The sequence below is a fragment of the Oncorhynchus keta genome, chromosome 15 (assembly GCF_023373465.1).
Source record: "Oncorhynchus keta strain PuntledgeMale-10-30-2019 chromosome 15, Oket_V2, whole genome shotgun sequence".
NCBI classification, from domain to species: Eukaryota; Metazoa; Chordata; class Actinopteri; order Salmoniformes; family Salmonidae; genus Oncorhynchus; species Oncorhynchus keta.
Window position 1 is genome coordinate 26581207 of NC_068435.1, and position 18291 is coordinate 26599497.

The 18291-nt window shown below is 41.7% G+C and overlaps 1 protein-coding gene across 5 annotated transcripts in view; it reads left to right on the top strand.

The window, feature by feature from the left end:
* The window catches only part of LOC118394680 (cadherin-18-like), an 82183-nt gene that overhangs the window by 61603 nt on the left and 2289 nt on the right, over positions 1-18291 (top strand). For all 5 annotated transcript variants that reach the window (XM_035788126.2, XM_035788127.2, XM_052463772.1 and 2 more), the window contains 7 exons: positions 2360-2527; positions 3007-3194; positions 3698-3951; positions 4645-4781; positions 10824-10945; positions 16085-16199; positions 17936-18199. In XM_035788126.2, coding sequence (XP_035644019.1) covers positions 2360-2527; positions 3007-3194; positions 3698-3951; positions 4645-4781; positions 10824-10945; positions 16085-16199; positions 17936-18199 — 1248 coding nt within the window. The remainder of the gene's footprint in view (positions 1-2359; positions 2528-3006; positions 3195-3697; positions 3952-4644; positions 4782-10823; positions 10946-16084; positions 16200-17935; positions 18200-18291) is intronic.

Sequence of the window (18291 nt, forward strand, 5' to 3'; positions counted from 1 at the left end):
GCCTCCAGTTCTTCTTTGGGGCGTCGATATTCACCAGTTCGTGCCCAGGGTCCTTTTCCGTCCAATATCTCCTCCCAAGTCCAGAAGTCCTTTGATCGCTGCTCCTCACGATTAACAGGGGGAGTTGGCTCAGGTCTGAACCCTGACTCTGCCACACTCTCCCTGAGCCCCCAATACATTTTCGGGGCTGACTTTCGGGTTTCCTTGCCAACCGTGTTCCCTCGTAACGTCGGCTCCTCTCTCCGGCTGCCTCTGCTCTCCTAAGTGCCTCCACCTGTTCCCATGGGAGGCAATCTCTTCCAGCCAATATCTCCTCCCAAGTGTAACAACCCTTGCCATCCAAAACGTCTTCCCATGTCCATTCCTCCTTTCGCTGCTTCTGCTCTCGCTGTTGCCTGTTACCACGCCGCTCGGTCCGGGTGTGGTGGGTGATTCTGTAACGGCGTTCGTCAGTTGAAGGAGAAGCGGACCAAAATGCAGCGTGGTGGTTACTCATGTTCTTTAATGAAGAATCGATGATACATGAAATAACTATAATATACAAAAAAAAAAAAACGAAACGCGAAACCTATTACAGCCTATCTGGTGAACACTAACACAGAGACAGGAACAATCACCCACAAAATACACAGTGAAACCCAGGCTACCTAAATATGGTTCCCAATCAGAGACAACGAGAATCACCTGACTCTGATTGAGAACCGCCTCAGGCAGCCAAGCCTATGCTAGACACACCCCTAATCATCCACAATCCCAATGCCTACAAAAAAAACAATACGACAACACAATAAACCCATGTCACACCCTGGCCTGAACAAATAATTAAAGAAAACACAAAATACTAAGACCAAGGCATGACAGTGCTGCTGAAACGTTGGTGGTTCACCCAATAAATTACTGGGAGCTTGTCGATAAGTATGTACTTGTAGGCTAACCTTGTTCTTTTGAAGTGTGGATACATAGGGTAAAAAGCAGACTGATGTAACCGCTACAAAATGTGAAGGACAATCAAATAAGTTATAAGGACTCATTCATACATTGGAGTGAAGCCATTTCACTCAGGTGCTCTAAAATGTTATCTCCTTTCTGTTCTGAGTAAACGTATCCTGCTCTTTGTCTGTCCATTGAATGTCACTGTACTCGTTGACAAGACATACTGTACTAATTATCCTGATAAACATATAGGGCACAGAACCAACAACTGGTTAATCCACACATTCATTGATTCAATGTGTGGGGGATGGGTTGACTCGTATTTTCAATTAAGTTTATCGCATCTCAAAAAGCTTGGGAAATAACCTTCTTTGAGACGAGTCGTCTTACTGTAATCCATGTGATCCCAATAACTGACAAATGCCTGAGTGTTCCAGAATAACTAGTTAACCCCACAGTGTGACACCACCCGCAGTTAACTATGGCATGTCAGACCCTGTGTTCTTCCGTTTAGTGGTGGTTGTTCCAGACAATGTTCCACCGAGGACACCTTGCTTTCAGTACTGAGTGAGCTATGTCCTGGCTGTTGTCCCCTTGGCCTTCCTCTTGTACAGGTGCACAATGTACAGTATGGTCAATCTGTTCTCTTTTCCTTCTAGCCCTTGTTCAGTCTTCAGGGTGAGATTAGGGCAGATGGGATTCTCCTTGGTAACGCTGTGAAGCGAATAATGCGGCATAGCAGTGCCTCTGGCCAGAGCATGGTGTTTAGGTGCGGGTCTAGCTGAAGGGAGAGGAGGTAGGAGAGGAGGGGGTGGCAAGCTGATAGTTCAGAGAGGGGTAAGCCAAGCTTGCTTATGTGTTAGCATATCAAATGGGGTAATGAACCAGCACAGGGGTGAAGCATGGGGATGGAGACATTAGGGTGTTTTTGACGAACATTGTATTATTATTATTAAAGCTGGTTGTAATTATGGCTGAATTTAGAAACCCTTTATGAATGATTTATTAATGTGAAGTGATACTCAATTTGAAGAAATCAATGTTCCTTCTCCTGTACAACAAGTCAGACTTTCTTTTTCCTGCCTTCAACCTGAATGAAAGTGACCGGCATCTTATCCATCCAAGATTGGAATTGGAATAATGCTGTTGAGGAAGAAAATCTCTGATTGTCCACAGCTGCTAGACCCTGGCTGTGACCCCACTATCCGAGAGGTGTCTCAGGGAGAGATGGGATATGCAAAAAACGAATGTACAATTCATACATGCGTATTCATACACGTGTGAAACAGGACAAATACAATAAGCACCCACCAAATTATTATTATTGTTATTATCATCAATACATACAGTATCTACTCTAACAGACAATGTTTATTTATGGTTATTTGTGTGATATAATGAGCATTCTTGTCTTATCATTACCCAGGTGTCATCAGGACAGCCCTATCCAACATGGACAGAGAGGCCAGGGAACGGTACTCTGTGGTGGTCCAAGCCAAAGACATGGCCGGCTCGGTGGGTGGGTTGTCAGGCTCCACCACCATCAATGTCACACTGACAGACGTCAATGACAATCCTCCTAAATTCCCCCAGAGTATGTAGACAGACGTCTTACTGTTTGTTTTTCTACCTCACTGTTTGTCCCTACAGATGGATTCTCTGCTGTAATAAAACACTATATTTATATAGCGCTATATCGAACGCTATATAGGAGTTTAACACACAAAGATGCTTGTACCGTGAGTAATGTACGATTATAAGTAGAATCATATAATCAGGGATTCTGTTGATGTGTAATGCATAGCCAAATGTTACTTCTAAAGTTGTAGCCTATAATCAATGTTTTGCCAATGTGGGTGTGGCTATAAGTGATACAAACATGATGTAGTGTGTAGATGATCTTTGAATTGCAAGCAGGCAGAAAATGTGATTCATTAACCAATGTATTCACATTTACAGCTAGCTGGTATGCATAAACAGTAGGCTAATTATTCCTCCATCTACTCATAAATGCTTTATCATACATGCTAAGATAATAACCCCTTGCTTATTCATGTGCTCCTCCCATTAAAGAAAACTACCAGCTGTACGTTCCAGAGTCTGCTCAGATTGGAAAAGCTGTGGGTAAAATTAAAGCCAACGATGAAGATTTGGGCGTTAATGCAGAGATGAGGTACAGCATAACCAATGCAGAGGGGAAGGCCATGTTCTCCATCACTACAGACACTGACCAGAAGGAAGGCATCATATCACTAAGACTGGTACAGTACAGTGCTCCTCTTCATTCCATCACAACAACAACACCTGTGCTTATGGTTCATGTAATAGTCCCCTTTTTTAAAGATGGATATCAAATCAGTGAACAAATATATTTGTCACATGCGCTGAATACAACGGGTATATTTGTGAAATGCTTTTACTTACAGCCCTTAACCAACAATGCAGTTCAGAAAATAGTGCTAAGAAAATATTTACTAAATTAAAAGAAAAAAAGTAACACAATAAAATAACAATAAGGAGGCTATATACAGCGAGTACCGGTACCGAGTCAATGTGCAGGGGTACAGGTTAGTTAAGGATATCCTGGGAAATCAGATAATATGGTAATTACATAATTGCCTAATAAATATGCCAGGAGGTAACCAAATGTTAAATACTATTAGTAAGTACCCATTGTTACCACGTACCTTCTCAAATACTAGTAGAAACGGGACAAAAAAAGCACTACTTTGAAAAGAGGATTGCTTTCCGGTTTCCTCCGCAGCCTTTGAACTATGAGAAGAGGAAAGTCCACACGCTTCACATAGAAGGAGTGAACACACACCGGGACCCACGCTTCTCCCACCTGGGCGCCTTCAAAGACACCACCACCCTCCGGATCATCATTGGAGATGTGGATGAGCCGCCTGTCTTTTCCATAGACTATTACATCATGGATGTATACGAGAACTCCCCCGTGGGAACAGAGGTCGGCACTGTGACAGCTCAGGACCCTGACAGTACCAAAAGCCCTGTAAGGTAAATTACATGCATGTGGCTGACATTTTGTGGGCATTTAAAACACTATCACAAGAATCCAAGTGTAATGAACACGAGGGGAGACAGAGAGCTGGTTTCAAACGCAGGGCGCAGCAGGTGTTAATTGCAAAGGACCACAGGAGGAGGCAGAAGGTCATACACAGAGGGTCCAAAAGGGCAACAGTACAAGCAGGGAAAAGGCTAGTAACGTAGTCCGGGAGATCAGGCAATATGTAGATAACAGGAAGTCCAATAACGAAAAGGCGTCGTTAGTGAGGAAGGCAAAAACTATCATACACGGGAGGTGTAAATCACGGGAAAAACAGCACCCCGAAAGATGTGTGTCACACAACAAATAATACCTCACAGTGATGGGGTGCAAAGAACTGAACTAAATAGTGCGTGATAATGACATACAGGTGTGTGTACTGGTGATTGGGATCTGGAGAGTGAGCTGCGTTCAGAGGATCTAGGTGTTTGAAAGTGTGAGCTGGAAAGTGAGCTGCGTTCAGGGGATCTAGGTGGATGAGGGTGTGATTTGGAAGCAGACGTTACACAAAGCTTCTTCCTATGCATGTTGAAAGTCAGATAAGTTTTGAACGAGAGATACAACAGCATCATCTGATTTTTAATTCAATTAAATTCAAATAACTTAATTCATTCTATTTTAATTGTTCCCTCTGCTACATGTAGGTATTTTATAGACCACCGTGAAGAGGAGCAGGTGTATTTCACCATTGGTTTGAATGATGGGGTGATCAAAACCACCCGGAGTCTGGACAGAGAGGATGTGGCCTGGCACAACATCACTGTGATGGCATCAGAGGTTGGTAAGTACCATAATACACAGAGGATCATCTTCCCTTATTTCTCTTTCAAATAACATTACTTTATCATGGCTTTCAAAATGGAGGATAAATATGCTCATGACCCTGCTTGAATGCATTAACGATGTCACTTTAATAATATGTATCAGTATTAAACACATGGCTTACCAAAATGAACAGCCAGCAGTGGCTTCTGGGATTGATGCCGGGGCTGCGTGTAACATCATAGTGTGATGCTGAAGGTGGTCGGGTCAATCATTTTTTTCTTTTCCCTCTCTTTTTCCACTGATGCTTATCTAAGCAATTACCCTTTCCTTTACCCTTTTCCGCACAATACTGTTCAGCTAATGGACTGAACTAGCCACTGATAAATGTCAGCTGACACTGTGCTGATGATGTTAAGTCACCATAATTAATGGGAAAACCAGTCCGCACCTTTCTGGAGACTGGTGTATGTTAATGAGGGATTCATGACTTACATAAACACTATACATATAGTGCATAGTGTACAGTGCCTTCATAGTGTACAGTGCCTTCATAGTGTACAGTGCCCTCCAAAAAATATTCATACCTATTGACTTATTCCACATTTTGTTGTGTTACAGCCTGAAATCAAACTGGATTAAATAGATTTTCTCCCACCCATCAATACACAATACCTCATAATGATTAAGTGAAAACAGGGTTATAGAAATGTTTGCAAATTTATTAAAAATGAAGTACAGAAATATCAAATTTACTTTCTGGGTAAGTCTATAAGAGCTTTGCACACCTGGATTGTACAAAAAAAATCTTCAATCTCTGTCAAGTTGGTTGTTGATCATTGCTAGACAGGGATTTTCAAGTCTTGCCATAGATTTTCAAGCCGATATAAGTCAAAACCTTGTGTTTTATGCTATATTACTCCTGGTGGCGGGCAGGCGCATGCACGCTGACCCGTGTCGCCAGTTGTATGGCGTTTCCTTCAACACATTGGTGTGGCTGGCTTCCAGGTTGTGTTTCGCGTCTCCCGAGTCAATACGAGAGCAGCGATGGGACAACTACCAATTGGATATCACAAAATTGGGGAGAAGGGGGGAGTATACAAAAATTATTTGAAAAAAATTGTTCTACAGCTGCACCATTGAGAGCATCTTGACCAGTTGCATCACCGCCTGGCATGGCAAGTGCTCAGCATCCGACCGTAAGGTGCTAGTGCTATAGAGGGGAGTGCGTATGGCCAACTTTCCTGCCATCCAGGACCTATGTACTAGGCGGTGTCAGAGGAAGGCCCAAGAAATTGTCAAAGACTCCAGTCACCCAAGTCATAGACTGTTTTCTCTGCTACCGCATGGCAAGCGGTACCAGAGCGCCAAATCTAGGTCCAAGAGGCTCCTTAAAACCTCTTTAGGCTAGACCTGCCGCTAGCGACCCACTTCGAGAACATCCGGTGAAATTGCAGAGTGAGAAATTCAAAATACAAAATCTGTACTATTGAACAGTCATGAATATTCAAGTGTCATACATCATTTAAAAGCATTTAAAAGCTTAACTTCTTGTTAATCCAGCCGCTTTGTCGCTTTACGGCGAAAGCATACCATGCGATTATCTGAGGGCAGCGCCCGCGTACAAAAGCATTAAAAACATTTTCCAAACCAGCAGAGGCGTCACAAAAGTCAGAAATAGCGATAAAATAAATCACTTACCTTTGAAGATCTTCATCTGTTTGCAATCCCAAGGGTCCAAGCTATAAAACAAATGGTAGTTTTGTTCGATAAAGTCCTTTATATCCCCCAAAAAGTAATTTAGTTGGCGTGCTTGATTCAGTAATCCACCTGTTCCACTCGTTCAAAATGCATACAAAAGTTACCAATAAACTTCGTCCAAATAAGTCAAACAACATTTCTAATCAATCCTCAGGTACCCTAATATGTAAATAAATGATACAATTTAAGACGGAGAATAGTGTGTTCATTATCGGAGATAAATAAGGAAGTGCGAGCCCTCATGCACGCGCGCCACAAGACTACAGTCAAGATGAGAGCCACCTTGAGAAACTACAAATTCTAACAAATTTTTCAAAAAACAAGCCTGAAACCCTTCAGATGTTTTTATGTTTTATTTTACCCCCTTTTCTCCCCAATTTTGTTGTATCCAATTGTTAGTAGTTACTATCTTGTCTCATCACTACAACTCCCATACGGGCTTGGGAGAGACGAAGGTCGAAAGCCATGCGTCCTCCGAAACACAACCCAACCAAGCCGCATTGCTTCTTAACACAGCGTGCATATAACCTGGAAGCCAGCCGCACCAATGTGTCAGAGGAAACACCGTGCACCTGGCGATCTGGTTAGCGCGCACTGCGCCTGGCCCGCCACAGGGGTCACTAGTGCGCAATGGGTCAAGGATATCCCTACCAGCCAAACCCTCCCTAACCTGGACGACGCTAGGCCAATTGTGCGCCTAGTTCTGGGCTCGAACCCAGAGTCTCTAGACCACTGCCCCACCCGGGAGGCTCGTGAAACCCTTTCTAAAGACCGTTGAGTGGAAGCCATAGGAACTGCAATCTGGCAGGATTTCCTTTGATAGACAGGCATTTCAATGGGTGGTCACCTCAACAACAACAAAATTCAGGTTTTTGCCTGCCATATCAGTTCTGTTATACTCACAGACGTTATTTTAACAGTTTTAGAATTAGAGTGTTTTCTATCCAATACTTCCAATTATGCATATCCTAGCTTCTGGGCCTGAGTAACAGGCAGTTTACTTTGGGCATGTCAGTCATCCGAACTTCCGAATACTGCCCCCTATCCCTGACAGCTTCTACCCCCAAGCCATAAGACTGCTGAACAATTAATCAAATGGCCACACAGGCTATTTGCATTGAACCCCCCCCCCACCCCCTTTGTTTTTACACTGCTGCTACTCGCTGTTTATTATCAATGCGTAGTCACTTTACCGCTATCAAACATGTACAAATTACATCGACTAACCTGTACCCCGCACATTGACTCAGTACCGGTACCCCCTGTATATAGCCTCGTTATTGTTATGTTATTGTGTTCCTTTATTTATTTTTACTTTAGTTAATTTAGTACAGATTTTCTTAACTATATTTTCTTAAAACGGCATTGTTGGTTAAGGGCTTGTAAATAAGCATTTCACTATAACGTCTACACCTTTTGTATTCGGCACAAATAACATTTGTCTGTGTGGTAGTGGATCTGATGTGTATATGTAATCCACAAGTGACAGAATGTGAAGTGGCAGCTGCCGGTTCTTATCCAATGATGAAAGGGAGTATAGTATATTTAAGTGACCGGGCCACCTTTCAAGTGTCGCCAGGTAACATGGCGAACCTCAGGACACAGACAAACACGAGATATACCAATGGATGGAGGCTCAGTGGGAATGTAACCTTAATTGATGGAGAGATACTCTGACAAAAGAGGGATGAACATCACATGCGCTAAAAGTGCCTGACATGAACACTGGACAGAAATATATACAGTTGAAGTCAGAAGTTTACATACACTTCAGTTGGAGTCATTAAAACTCATTTTTCAACCACTCCACAAATGTCTTGTTAACAAACCATAGTTTTGGCAAGTCGGTAAGGACATCTACTTTGTGCATGACACAAGTAATTTTTCCAACAATTATTTACAGACAGATTATTTCACTTATAATTCACTGTATCACAATTCCAGTGGGTCAGAAGTTTACATACGCTAAGTTGACTGTGCCTTTAAACAGCTTAGAAAATGCCAGAAAATGATGTCATGGTTTTAGAAGCTTCTGATAGGCTAATTGACATATTTTGAGTCAATTAGAGGTGTACCTGTGGATATATTTCAAGGCCTACCTTCAACCTCAGTGCTTCTTTGCATGACATCATGGGAAAATTCAAAAGAAATCAGCCAAGACCTCAGAAAAAGTCTGGTTCATCCTTTGGAGCAATTTCCAAACGCCTAAAGGTACCACATTCATCTGTACAAACAATAGTACGAAAGTATAAACACCATGGACCACGCAGCTGTCACACCGCTCAGGAAGGAGAAGACGCGTTCCGTCTCCTAGAGATAAACGAGTTTTGGTGTGAAAAGTGCAAATCAATCCCAGAACAACAGCATAGGACCTTGTGAAGATGCTTGAGTAAACTGGTAAAAAAATATCTATATCCACAGTAAAACAAGTCCTATATTGACATAACCTGAAAGGCCGCTCAGCAAGGAAGAAGCCACTGCTCCAAAACCGCCATTAAAAAGCCAGACTACGGTTTGCAATTAGCTTGTGGACAAAGATTGTACTTTTTGGAGAAATTTCCTCTGGTCTAATGAAACAAAAATAGAACTGTTTGGCCATAATGACCATCGTTATGTTTGGAGGAAAACGGGGGAGGCTTGCAAGCCGAAGAACACCATCCCAACCGTGAAGCACGGGGGTGGCAGCATCATGTTGTGAGGGTGCTTTGCTGCAGGAGGTACTGGTGCACTTCACAAAATCACAAGGTAGGAAAATTATGTGGATATATTGAAGCAACATCTCAAGACTTCAGTCAGGAAGTTAAAGCTTGGTCGCACATGGGTCTTCCAAATGGACAATGACCCAAGCATATTTCCAAAGTTGTGGCAAAATGGCTTAAGTACAACAAAGTCAAGGTATTGGAGTGGCCATCACAAAGCTATGACCTCAATCCTATAGAAAATGTGTGGGCAGAACACATTTTGTGTGAGAGCAAGGAGGCCTACAAACCTGACTCAGTTACACCAACTCTGTCAGGAGGAATGGACCAAAATTCACCCAATGTATTCTGGGAAGCTTGAGGAAGGCTACCCAAAACATTTGACCCCAGTCATCCTATTTAATAGACAATGCTACTAATTTCTAATTGAGTGTATGTAAACTTCTGACCCACTAGAATGCGATGAAAGAAATAAAAGCTGAAATGAATCATTCTCTCTACTATTATTCTGACATTTCACATTCTTAAAATAAAGTGGTGATCCTAACTGACCTAAGACATGGAATTTTTCCTAAGATTAAATGTCAGGAATTGTGAAAAACTGAGTATAAATGTATTTGGCTAAGGCGCATGTAAACTTCCGACTTCAACTGTATATACAGTCCATTCGCAAAGTATTCAGACCTCTTCACTTTTTCCACATTTTGTTGCGTTACAGCCTTATTCTAAAATGGATGAAATATTATTATTTTCTCATCATTCTACGCACACTACCCCATAATGACAAAGTGAAAACAGGTTTTTAGAAATGTTTGCAAATGTACAAACAAAAATAAACTGAAATACATGACCTAAATCAGTATTCAGACCCTTTGCTATGAGAATTCGAAGTTCAGATCAAGTACATCCTGTTTCCATTCGATCATCCTTGAGATGTTTCTACAACTAGATCGGAGTCCATCTGTGGTAAATTCAATTGATTGGACATGATTTGGAAAGGCATACACATGTCTATATAAGGTCCCACAGATGACATGAGGTCAAAGGAATTGTCGGTAGCGCTCCGAGACAAGATTGTGTAGAGGCACAGATCTGGCGAAAGGTACCAAAAAATGTCTGCATTATTGAAGGTCCCGAAGAACACAGTGGTCTCCATCATTCTTAAATGGAAGAAGTTTGGAACCACCAAGACTCCTCCTAGTGCTGGCCACCCAACCAAACTGAGCAATCAGGGGAGAAGGGCCTTGGTCAGTTTGTAGCGTCACACCCAAGATGACTCGAGGCTGTAATCACTGCCAAAGATGAGTAAATGGTCTGAATACTTATGTAAACGTAATATACATTTTTTTATTTTGAAAACATTTGCAACAAATGCAAAACATTTTTTTGCTTTGTCATTATGAGGTGTTGTGTGTAGATTGAGGGAAAACAACAATTTAATCCATTTTAGAATAAGGCTGTAACGTAACTATGGCTTGTGATGTGCTTTTTAGATTTGTTTTACATAGGGGGTTATTAGATGTGTTTAGTGTTTTATACAGACAGTAGCTATGCAATATAAGTGTTCTATTTAATTCAGTTTTTTTGTTTGTTATTTTCAGACAATCCGAGTCTCGTCAGCCATGTTCCTATAACAATCCAGGTGTTGGATGTAAATGACAACGCTCCCTACATAGCAAGAGATGATGAGATCATTGTGTGTGAAACCTCCAGGGCAGGACAGGTGAGTATCTTTCATTAAACACACCTCCCTCCATCTTTTCAGCTATTTTCCACTTTACTCCCCCTCTCTCTCCCACCTTCTCTCCCGTGAGATCATATTCTCCCTTCTTCAACTGTTGTCTTTTAAAACCTCTTATCACGAACTCACATGCATGCAGTCACACAAATTCTCCCACAGACATACACGCACAGACACACACAGTACACACACATACCCTCTCTGCCTTTGTTGTGTGTTTGACACCATCAGGAATGGATTTATCTGTGGTGCTGCAGACTTTTGCAGCCTCTTGAACCCATAAATTATTCAGCATGTACCAATTTCTCCACAAGCAGATAGGAGCTGCATTAAGCGCAACAGAGCCAGATTGCAGAAAATGTTTATCATCTCGCATTCAAATTTGGCCCGTGTCCAGCAAACCACGACTGCTCAGATTCACATCGCAATAGCATTCTCTCTTCATATTTTTCCCCTTGAATGAAGATTACTAAACAGGCTGCAGCATATAATCAGTTAGCTGCCTGAAGGCGACAGATGATGCATGCTAAGATGCCGAGAATCTTTTTCCAAAACTGCAACAAATTACATTAAATTAAAGTAACTTTCAGGAAATGTGGCTTGATATATGGTAAAATATGCTGTTATGTTCATCAAAAGGAAGTAAATTATTATTTAGTTGAGAACTAATTGTACTTTAGGGCCACACACAATCATTGCCTCAACAGCTAATTCTGTATTTCCAAAGCTTAGTGTATTACTGTATCCGGGGTGGCAGGGTAGCCTAGTGGTTAGAGTGTTGGACTAACCTGGTCCAACTTTGTAACCGAAAGGTCCCCAAGTTCAAATCCCCGATTTGTAGTTCTGCCCCTGAACAAGCATTTAACCCACTGTTCCTAGGCTGTTAATTAAAATAAGAATTTGTTCTTAACTGACTTGCCTAGTTAAATAAAGGTAAAATAAATGTTAAAAAAATCCTACCAAAAGTTTAGGAATGCTTCTTATAGACTGACAATGCTATAGTGGAGTGTAGGTACAGTAGCCAGGTCATTAACCACCAGGCAGTGGTGTAAAGTACTGAAGTAAAAATACTTTAAAGTACTACTTAAGTAGTTTTGGGGGGTATCTGTACTTACAACTGATTATTTAAACAACTTTTACTTTTACTTCACTACATTCCGAAAACAAATCATGTATTTTTTACTTGTTTCATGTTGAATGCTTAAGAGGACAAGAAAATGATCAATTTCACACACTTGAGGGGCGGCAGGGTAGCCTAGTGGCTAGAGCGTTGGACTAGTAACCGGAAGGTTGCAAGTTCAAATCCCTGAGCTGACAAGGTACAAATCTGTCGTTCTGCCCCTGAACAGGCAGTTAACCCACTAGGCCGTCATTGAAAATAAGAATTTGTTCTTAACTGACTTGCCTGGTTAAATAAAGGTAAAATAAAATAAAAAAAACTTGTCAAGAGATCATCCCTGGTCATCCATACTGCCTCTGATCTGGCGGATTAACCAAAAACAAATTCTTCATTTGTAAATTATGTCTGAGTGTTGGAATGTGCCCCTGGCTATCCGTAAAATAAAAAATGAATTTGAAATTATTTACACTTTTGATACTTATGTATACTTTGAAATTACATTTATTTTTGATACTTGAAAAGTACTTTTCCTCAAGTATGGCAGTTGGGTACTTTTTCCACGACTGCCACCAGGGCCGTGCAGAGACCATTCAGAGGGCAGGTGCTTGAAATTTTAAAAAGGCTGCAATTCATAACATACACTATATATACAAAAGTATGTGGACACCCCTTCAAATTAGTAGATTCGGCTATTTCAGCCACACCCATTGCTGACAGGTGTATAAAATCAAGCACACAGCCATACCATCTCCATAGACAAACATTAGCAGTATAATGGACTTTCAACGTGCCACCGTCATAGGATTCCACCTTTCAACAAGTCAGTTAGTCAAATTTTGGCCCTGCTAGAGCTGACTTCTAGAAGGAACAACGGGCGAAGTGGTAGTTCACACAAGCTCACAGCACGGGACCGCCGAGTGTTGAAATGCGTAAAAATGGTTTGTCCTTGGTTGCAACATTCACTACCAAGTTCCAAACTGCCTCTGGAAGCAACTTCAGCACAATAACTGCTCATCAGGAGTTTCATTAAATTAGTTTCCATAGACGAGCAGCCACACACAAGACTAAGATCACAATGCGCAATGCAAGTGTCGGCTGGAGTGGTGTAAAGCTCACCGCCATTGGACTCTGGAGCAGTGGCCTGCACAGAGCCTTGACCTCAACCCCATCGAACACCTTTGGGATGAATTGGAACAGCGACTACGAGCCAGGCCTAGTCACCCAAATTTAGTGCCTGACCTCACTAATGCTCTTGTGGCTGAATGGAAGCAAGTCCCTGCAGCAATATTCCAACATCTAATGGGAAGCCTTCCCAGAAGACTGAAGGCTGTTATAGCAGCAAAGTGGGTACCAACTGAGATGTTTGACGAGCAGGTGTCCACATATACGCATATACCACCACCCAAAAGGGCACTTGGCGAGTGAGAGGGCAAATGTGTAACCGATGTGAAATGGCTAGCTATTTAGTGGTGGTGCGTGCTAATAGTGTTTCAATCAGCGACGTCAACTGCTCTGAGACCTTGTAGTAGTTGTTCCCCTTGCTCTGCAAGGGCCGTGGCTTTTGTGGAGCAATGGGTAATGATGCTGTTGTCGTTGTGTGCAGAGGGTCCCTGGTTCGAGCCCAGGTTAGGGCGAGGAGAGGGACGGAAGCAATACTGTTACATCGGCACCGGTAGACTCCTATCTGTGCATGTACCTGGTAACCACTACAATTCGTGAATTGTCCATATGAGAGTTTTTCACTCATGTCACCTGCTGACGGAAGCCAGTCTTTTTATGAACTGACAATACATCAGGGACAATGCTGTTAGAGACAGGTCACATGCCCTAGCTCAGATCTATACTCCTGTCTGGAAAAAGGCTGCATGTGGAACAATGGCACATCCTAATGGAATAGCTAACAGAAAGGGAGGGAGGGTTAAAGACGTGTTCAGTCAGATAGTCTTTACTATGATATGAAAGTATATTGTGAGTTGACTTGCTTAACTTATTCCTATTATATTTAGCTGCTTGTGGAGCAGTACATAATGTACTATGTGTGTATATATATATATATTTCATAGTTTTGATGTCTTCAGTATTATTCTACAATGTAGAAAATAATAAAAAAATTAAGAAAAACCCTGGAATGAGTAGGTGTGTCCAAACTTTTGACTGGTACTGTATATTATGTATATTATATTATGTATATTGATTTTTCTTTTGACTGGTACTGTATATTATATATATATATATATAGTACCAGTCAAAAGTTTGGACACACCTACTCATTCCAGGGTTTTTCTTTATTTTTACTATTTTCTACATTGTGGAATAATAATGAAGACATCAAAACTATGAAATAACACATATGGAATCATGCAGTAACCAAAAGTGTTAAACAAATACAAATAGATTCTACAAAGTAGCCACCCTTTGCACAGCTTTGCACACTCTTGGCATTCTCTCAACCAGCTTCACCTGGAATGCTTTTCAAACAGTCTTGAATATGCTGAGCACATATTGTCTGTTTTTCCTTCACTCAAACCATCTCAATTGGGTTGAGGTCGGGTGATTGTGGAGGTCAGGTCATGTGATGCAGCACTCTATCACTCTCCTTTTTGGTCAAATAGCCCTTACACAGCCTGGAGGTGTGTTGAGTCATTGTCCTGTTAAAAAACGAATGATAGTCCCGCTAAGCACAAACCAGATGGGATGGCGTATCGCTGCAGAATGCTGTTGCAGCCATGCTGGTTAAGTGTGCCTTGAATTCTAAATAAATCACAGACAGTGTCACCAGCAAAGCACCCACACACAATCACACCACCTTCTCCATGCTTCATGGTGGGAACCACACATGCAGAGATCATCCGTTTACCGTTGCTGCATCTCACAAAAATGTCACATTTGGACTCATCAGAACAAAGGACAGATTTACACTGGTCTAATGTCCATTGCTCATGTTTCTTGACCCAAGCAAGTCTCTTCTTCTTATTGGTGTCCATTAGTAGTGGTTTCTTTGCAGTAATTCGACCATGAAGGCCTGATTCACACAGTCTCCTCTGAACAGTTGATGTTGAGATGTGTCTGTTACTTGAACTCTGTGAAGCAGTTATTTGGGATGCAATTTCTGAGGCTGGTAACTCTAATGAACTTATCCTCTGCAGCTGTGGTAACTCTGGGTTTTCCTTTCGTGTGGCGGTCCTCATGAGAGCCAGTTTCATCATAGCTTTTGATGGTGTTTGCGACTGCACTTGGAGAAACTTTCAAAGTTCTTGAAATGTTCCACATTGGCTGAACGTCATGTCTTAAAGTAATGATGGACTGTCATTTCTCATTGCTTATTTGAAATTTTCTTGCCATAATATGGACTTGGTCTTTTACCAAATAGGGTTATCTTCTGTATACCACCCCTACCCTGTCACAACACATCTGACTGGCTCAAACGCATTAAGAAGGAAAGAAATTCCACAAATTAACTTTGAACAAAGCACACCTGTTAATTGAAATGCATTCCAGGTGACTACCTCATGAAGCTGGTTGAGAAAATGCCAAGAATGTGCAAAGATGTAATCAAGGCAAAGGGAGGCTATTTTGAAGAATCTCAAATATAAAATATATTTTGATTTAACACTTTTTTTGATTAAAACATTATTCCATATGTGTTATTTCATAGCTTTGATGTCTTTACTATACAATGTAGAAAACACTAAATATTTAAAAAAAAAACTTGAATGTGTGTTTCAACTTTTGACTGGTACATATATATATATATATATATATATATATATATATATATATATATATATATATATATATATATATATATATATATGTAATATATATATATATATATGTAATATATATATATATATATATATATATATATATATATATATGTAATATATAATATATATATACATATATATATATGTAATATATACATACTGTACATACATATAGACACACACCCATTTCCCTCTCCCTCTCTTCCCCAAACTCCTCTCCCTCTTCCCTGACAGGTGATCCAGACAGTGAGGCCATCAGACAAGGACAACTTTGCAAATGGACGATTCTCGTTTGCCCTGCCAATTGACCTTCCAGTCAATCCTAATTTCACCCTGAAGGATAACGAAGGTAGGCTTTGTGTGGCAATTAAAAAAATGTGCACAACATTTTGTTCAACCATCACCAGGGATTCTGGGTGTGGACAGATATTTGTGTCAGATACTCTGGAGTGGCATTACACAAATATATCTAGTGGCGTTTGTTGTCTAACAGCCCCGTTTACACTTTCTCCTCCCTCAAGACATATTTTAATATAAAAGCGAAGGACCTGCAGGGGTGTTTCCTTGGTAACAGACAATAATTTTCCTCGTCCTTATTTTAGCTTAAAGCTACTTGGTTGAATTCAGAGAGAACACTGTTTTTTTTTCCTTGTCTGAAAGCTCAATAGCTCCATTGGCAGATCAGGGAAAATCTCGAGATTAAGGTAGACTTCCAAGACGGATGACAAAAACCTGAAAGATGCCAGACAGAGGCAGTGAGCTTCCACTGAGTTTTGTATCAGCGCTCTGTGCTCTCGGTGGTGGTGTAGCCTAACACTTAGCTTTTATCCCCTCCCCGACTGGCCCTGTTTTCCCTCAGGCGCTTGTTCAGTGAAACCACATTTCCACTGATGTGCATTATGCCTATGTTTACACAGGAGCACCAGGTAGTACTCCTCAGCTAGAGCTAAAAGGAACACTGCTGCATCAGTGCACTGATTGGGTGGTAGTAGGATACTCTCGCTCCCTCAGGCTGTGGAATCTAGTAGATGTGGTTGTTATGTTTTGCTTTTGAAAGGTTTTGATTTCCAAAATTATTTAATATATAATCAGTGCCCTGGGGTTAGTCTGGATGATTTCCTGACGTTCACCAACTGATAGTCATGATTGATATTGCCAGAAATGCCTTGTAAATGAGGTAGAATTTTACAGACCTAGAGCAGCTTACTCTCCAGGATGTGTTAGAGAGAAAGATAATCATCTATGATTTCCTCTGCTGTAATCATAATCATTTGGAGGAAGAAAGAAGCTGGGAGGTAGCTTTATATTCTATTGTCTCCCAAGTGGAGGATGAAGGAGAGATATATTGGGTCTTTTTTGTTTACCTGTTTCCTCTCAGTGGGCGAGGAGGTACAGTAATGAATTTTGACTTGAAGCTTGTGGGCCAGCGCCCCTGCATGCCAATAGGAATCCTATGTAAATGAACGCTTCCTCCTATGCACCTTCCCATGGGCTCGCTCTGTTGGAATACATTTGTTGATATCCAGAAGGTTGGCCCCTCCTCCTCCCCCCACCCCTCTTTCCCTGTCTCTTACCATCCCAAGTGACATGCTTTATCATGGCTCTGTGCGCCTGGGGGAAAATGAATCTGTATTGTGAAGAGGAGGGCCGTGATTGTGCATACAAAAGCGTGGCTCTGGGCCGTGAAAATGAAAATCTGCTGGAGCCTCTCCAGAATGAGAAAAGCTATGGCAACAGCCGTGCTGGGCTGGATAGAATACTGTTGGCCGGTTTTAATAAAGCCTGAAGAGGCAGTCGCTATCTGTCCCCAGTCTTTTCTAATAGATAGCAGTGGGAATGAATGGGGAACTATGGGCATCCTCTGCAATGTTGGAGAAAACTCCCCATATCTCAGGGCAAGTTATTTGTTGTACTGGTCATCTGTTCTCCGTGGTTGCATATGTTATTTCAGGGGGAAAACAGGTCAGATAAATATGATGAAAATATACTACATTTTGTAGTAATGTTTGTATCAATACTTATAGGGACTTTTTGTCAATACAATTATACATCCAGTGTATTTAAAATTGTGTCATTCTGCTCCAGACAACACTGCCAGCATCATGGCGCTGAGGCGTCAGTTCAGCCAATCGGAGCAGGATCTCTACCAACTTCCTGTGGTTGTGAAGGATGGAGGAGAGCCTGCCCTGAGCAGCACCTCCACCCTGAACCTCCGGGTGTGTGTCTGCCAGAGAGGAGGAGGTGGCAGCAGCAGGGTGAAGTCCTGCCGAGTCCCGGCCTTCCTCTCCACAGCAGGCCTGAGCACCGGGGCCTTCATCGCCATTTTGCTCTGCATCATCATCCTGCTGGGTAAGAGACAAGAGAGCGGGGGGATATGGCATGGTAGGGAAGAGAAGATGGGAGAGAAGGGGGGGGAAATAGAAAGAAGGGAGAAAGAGGGA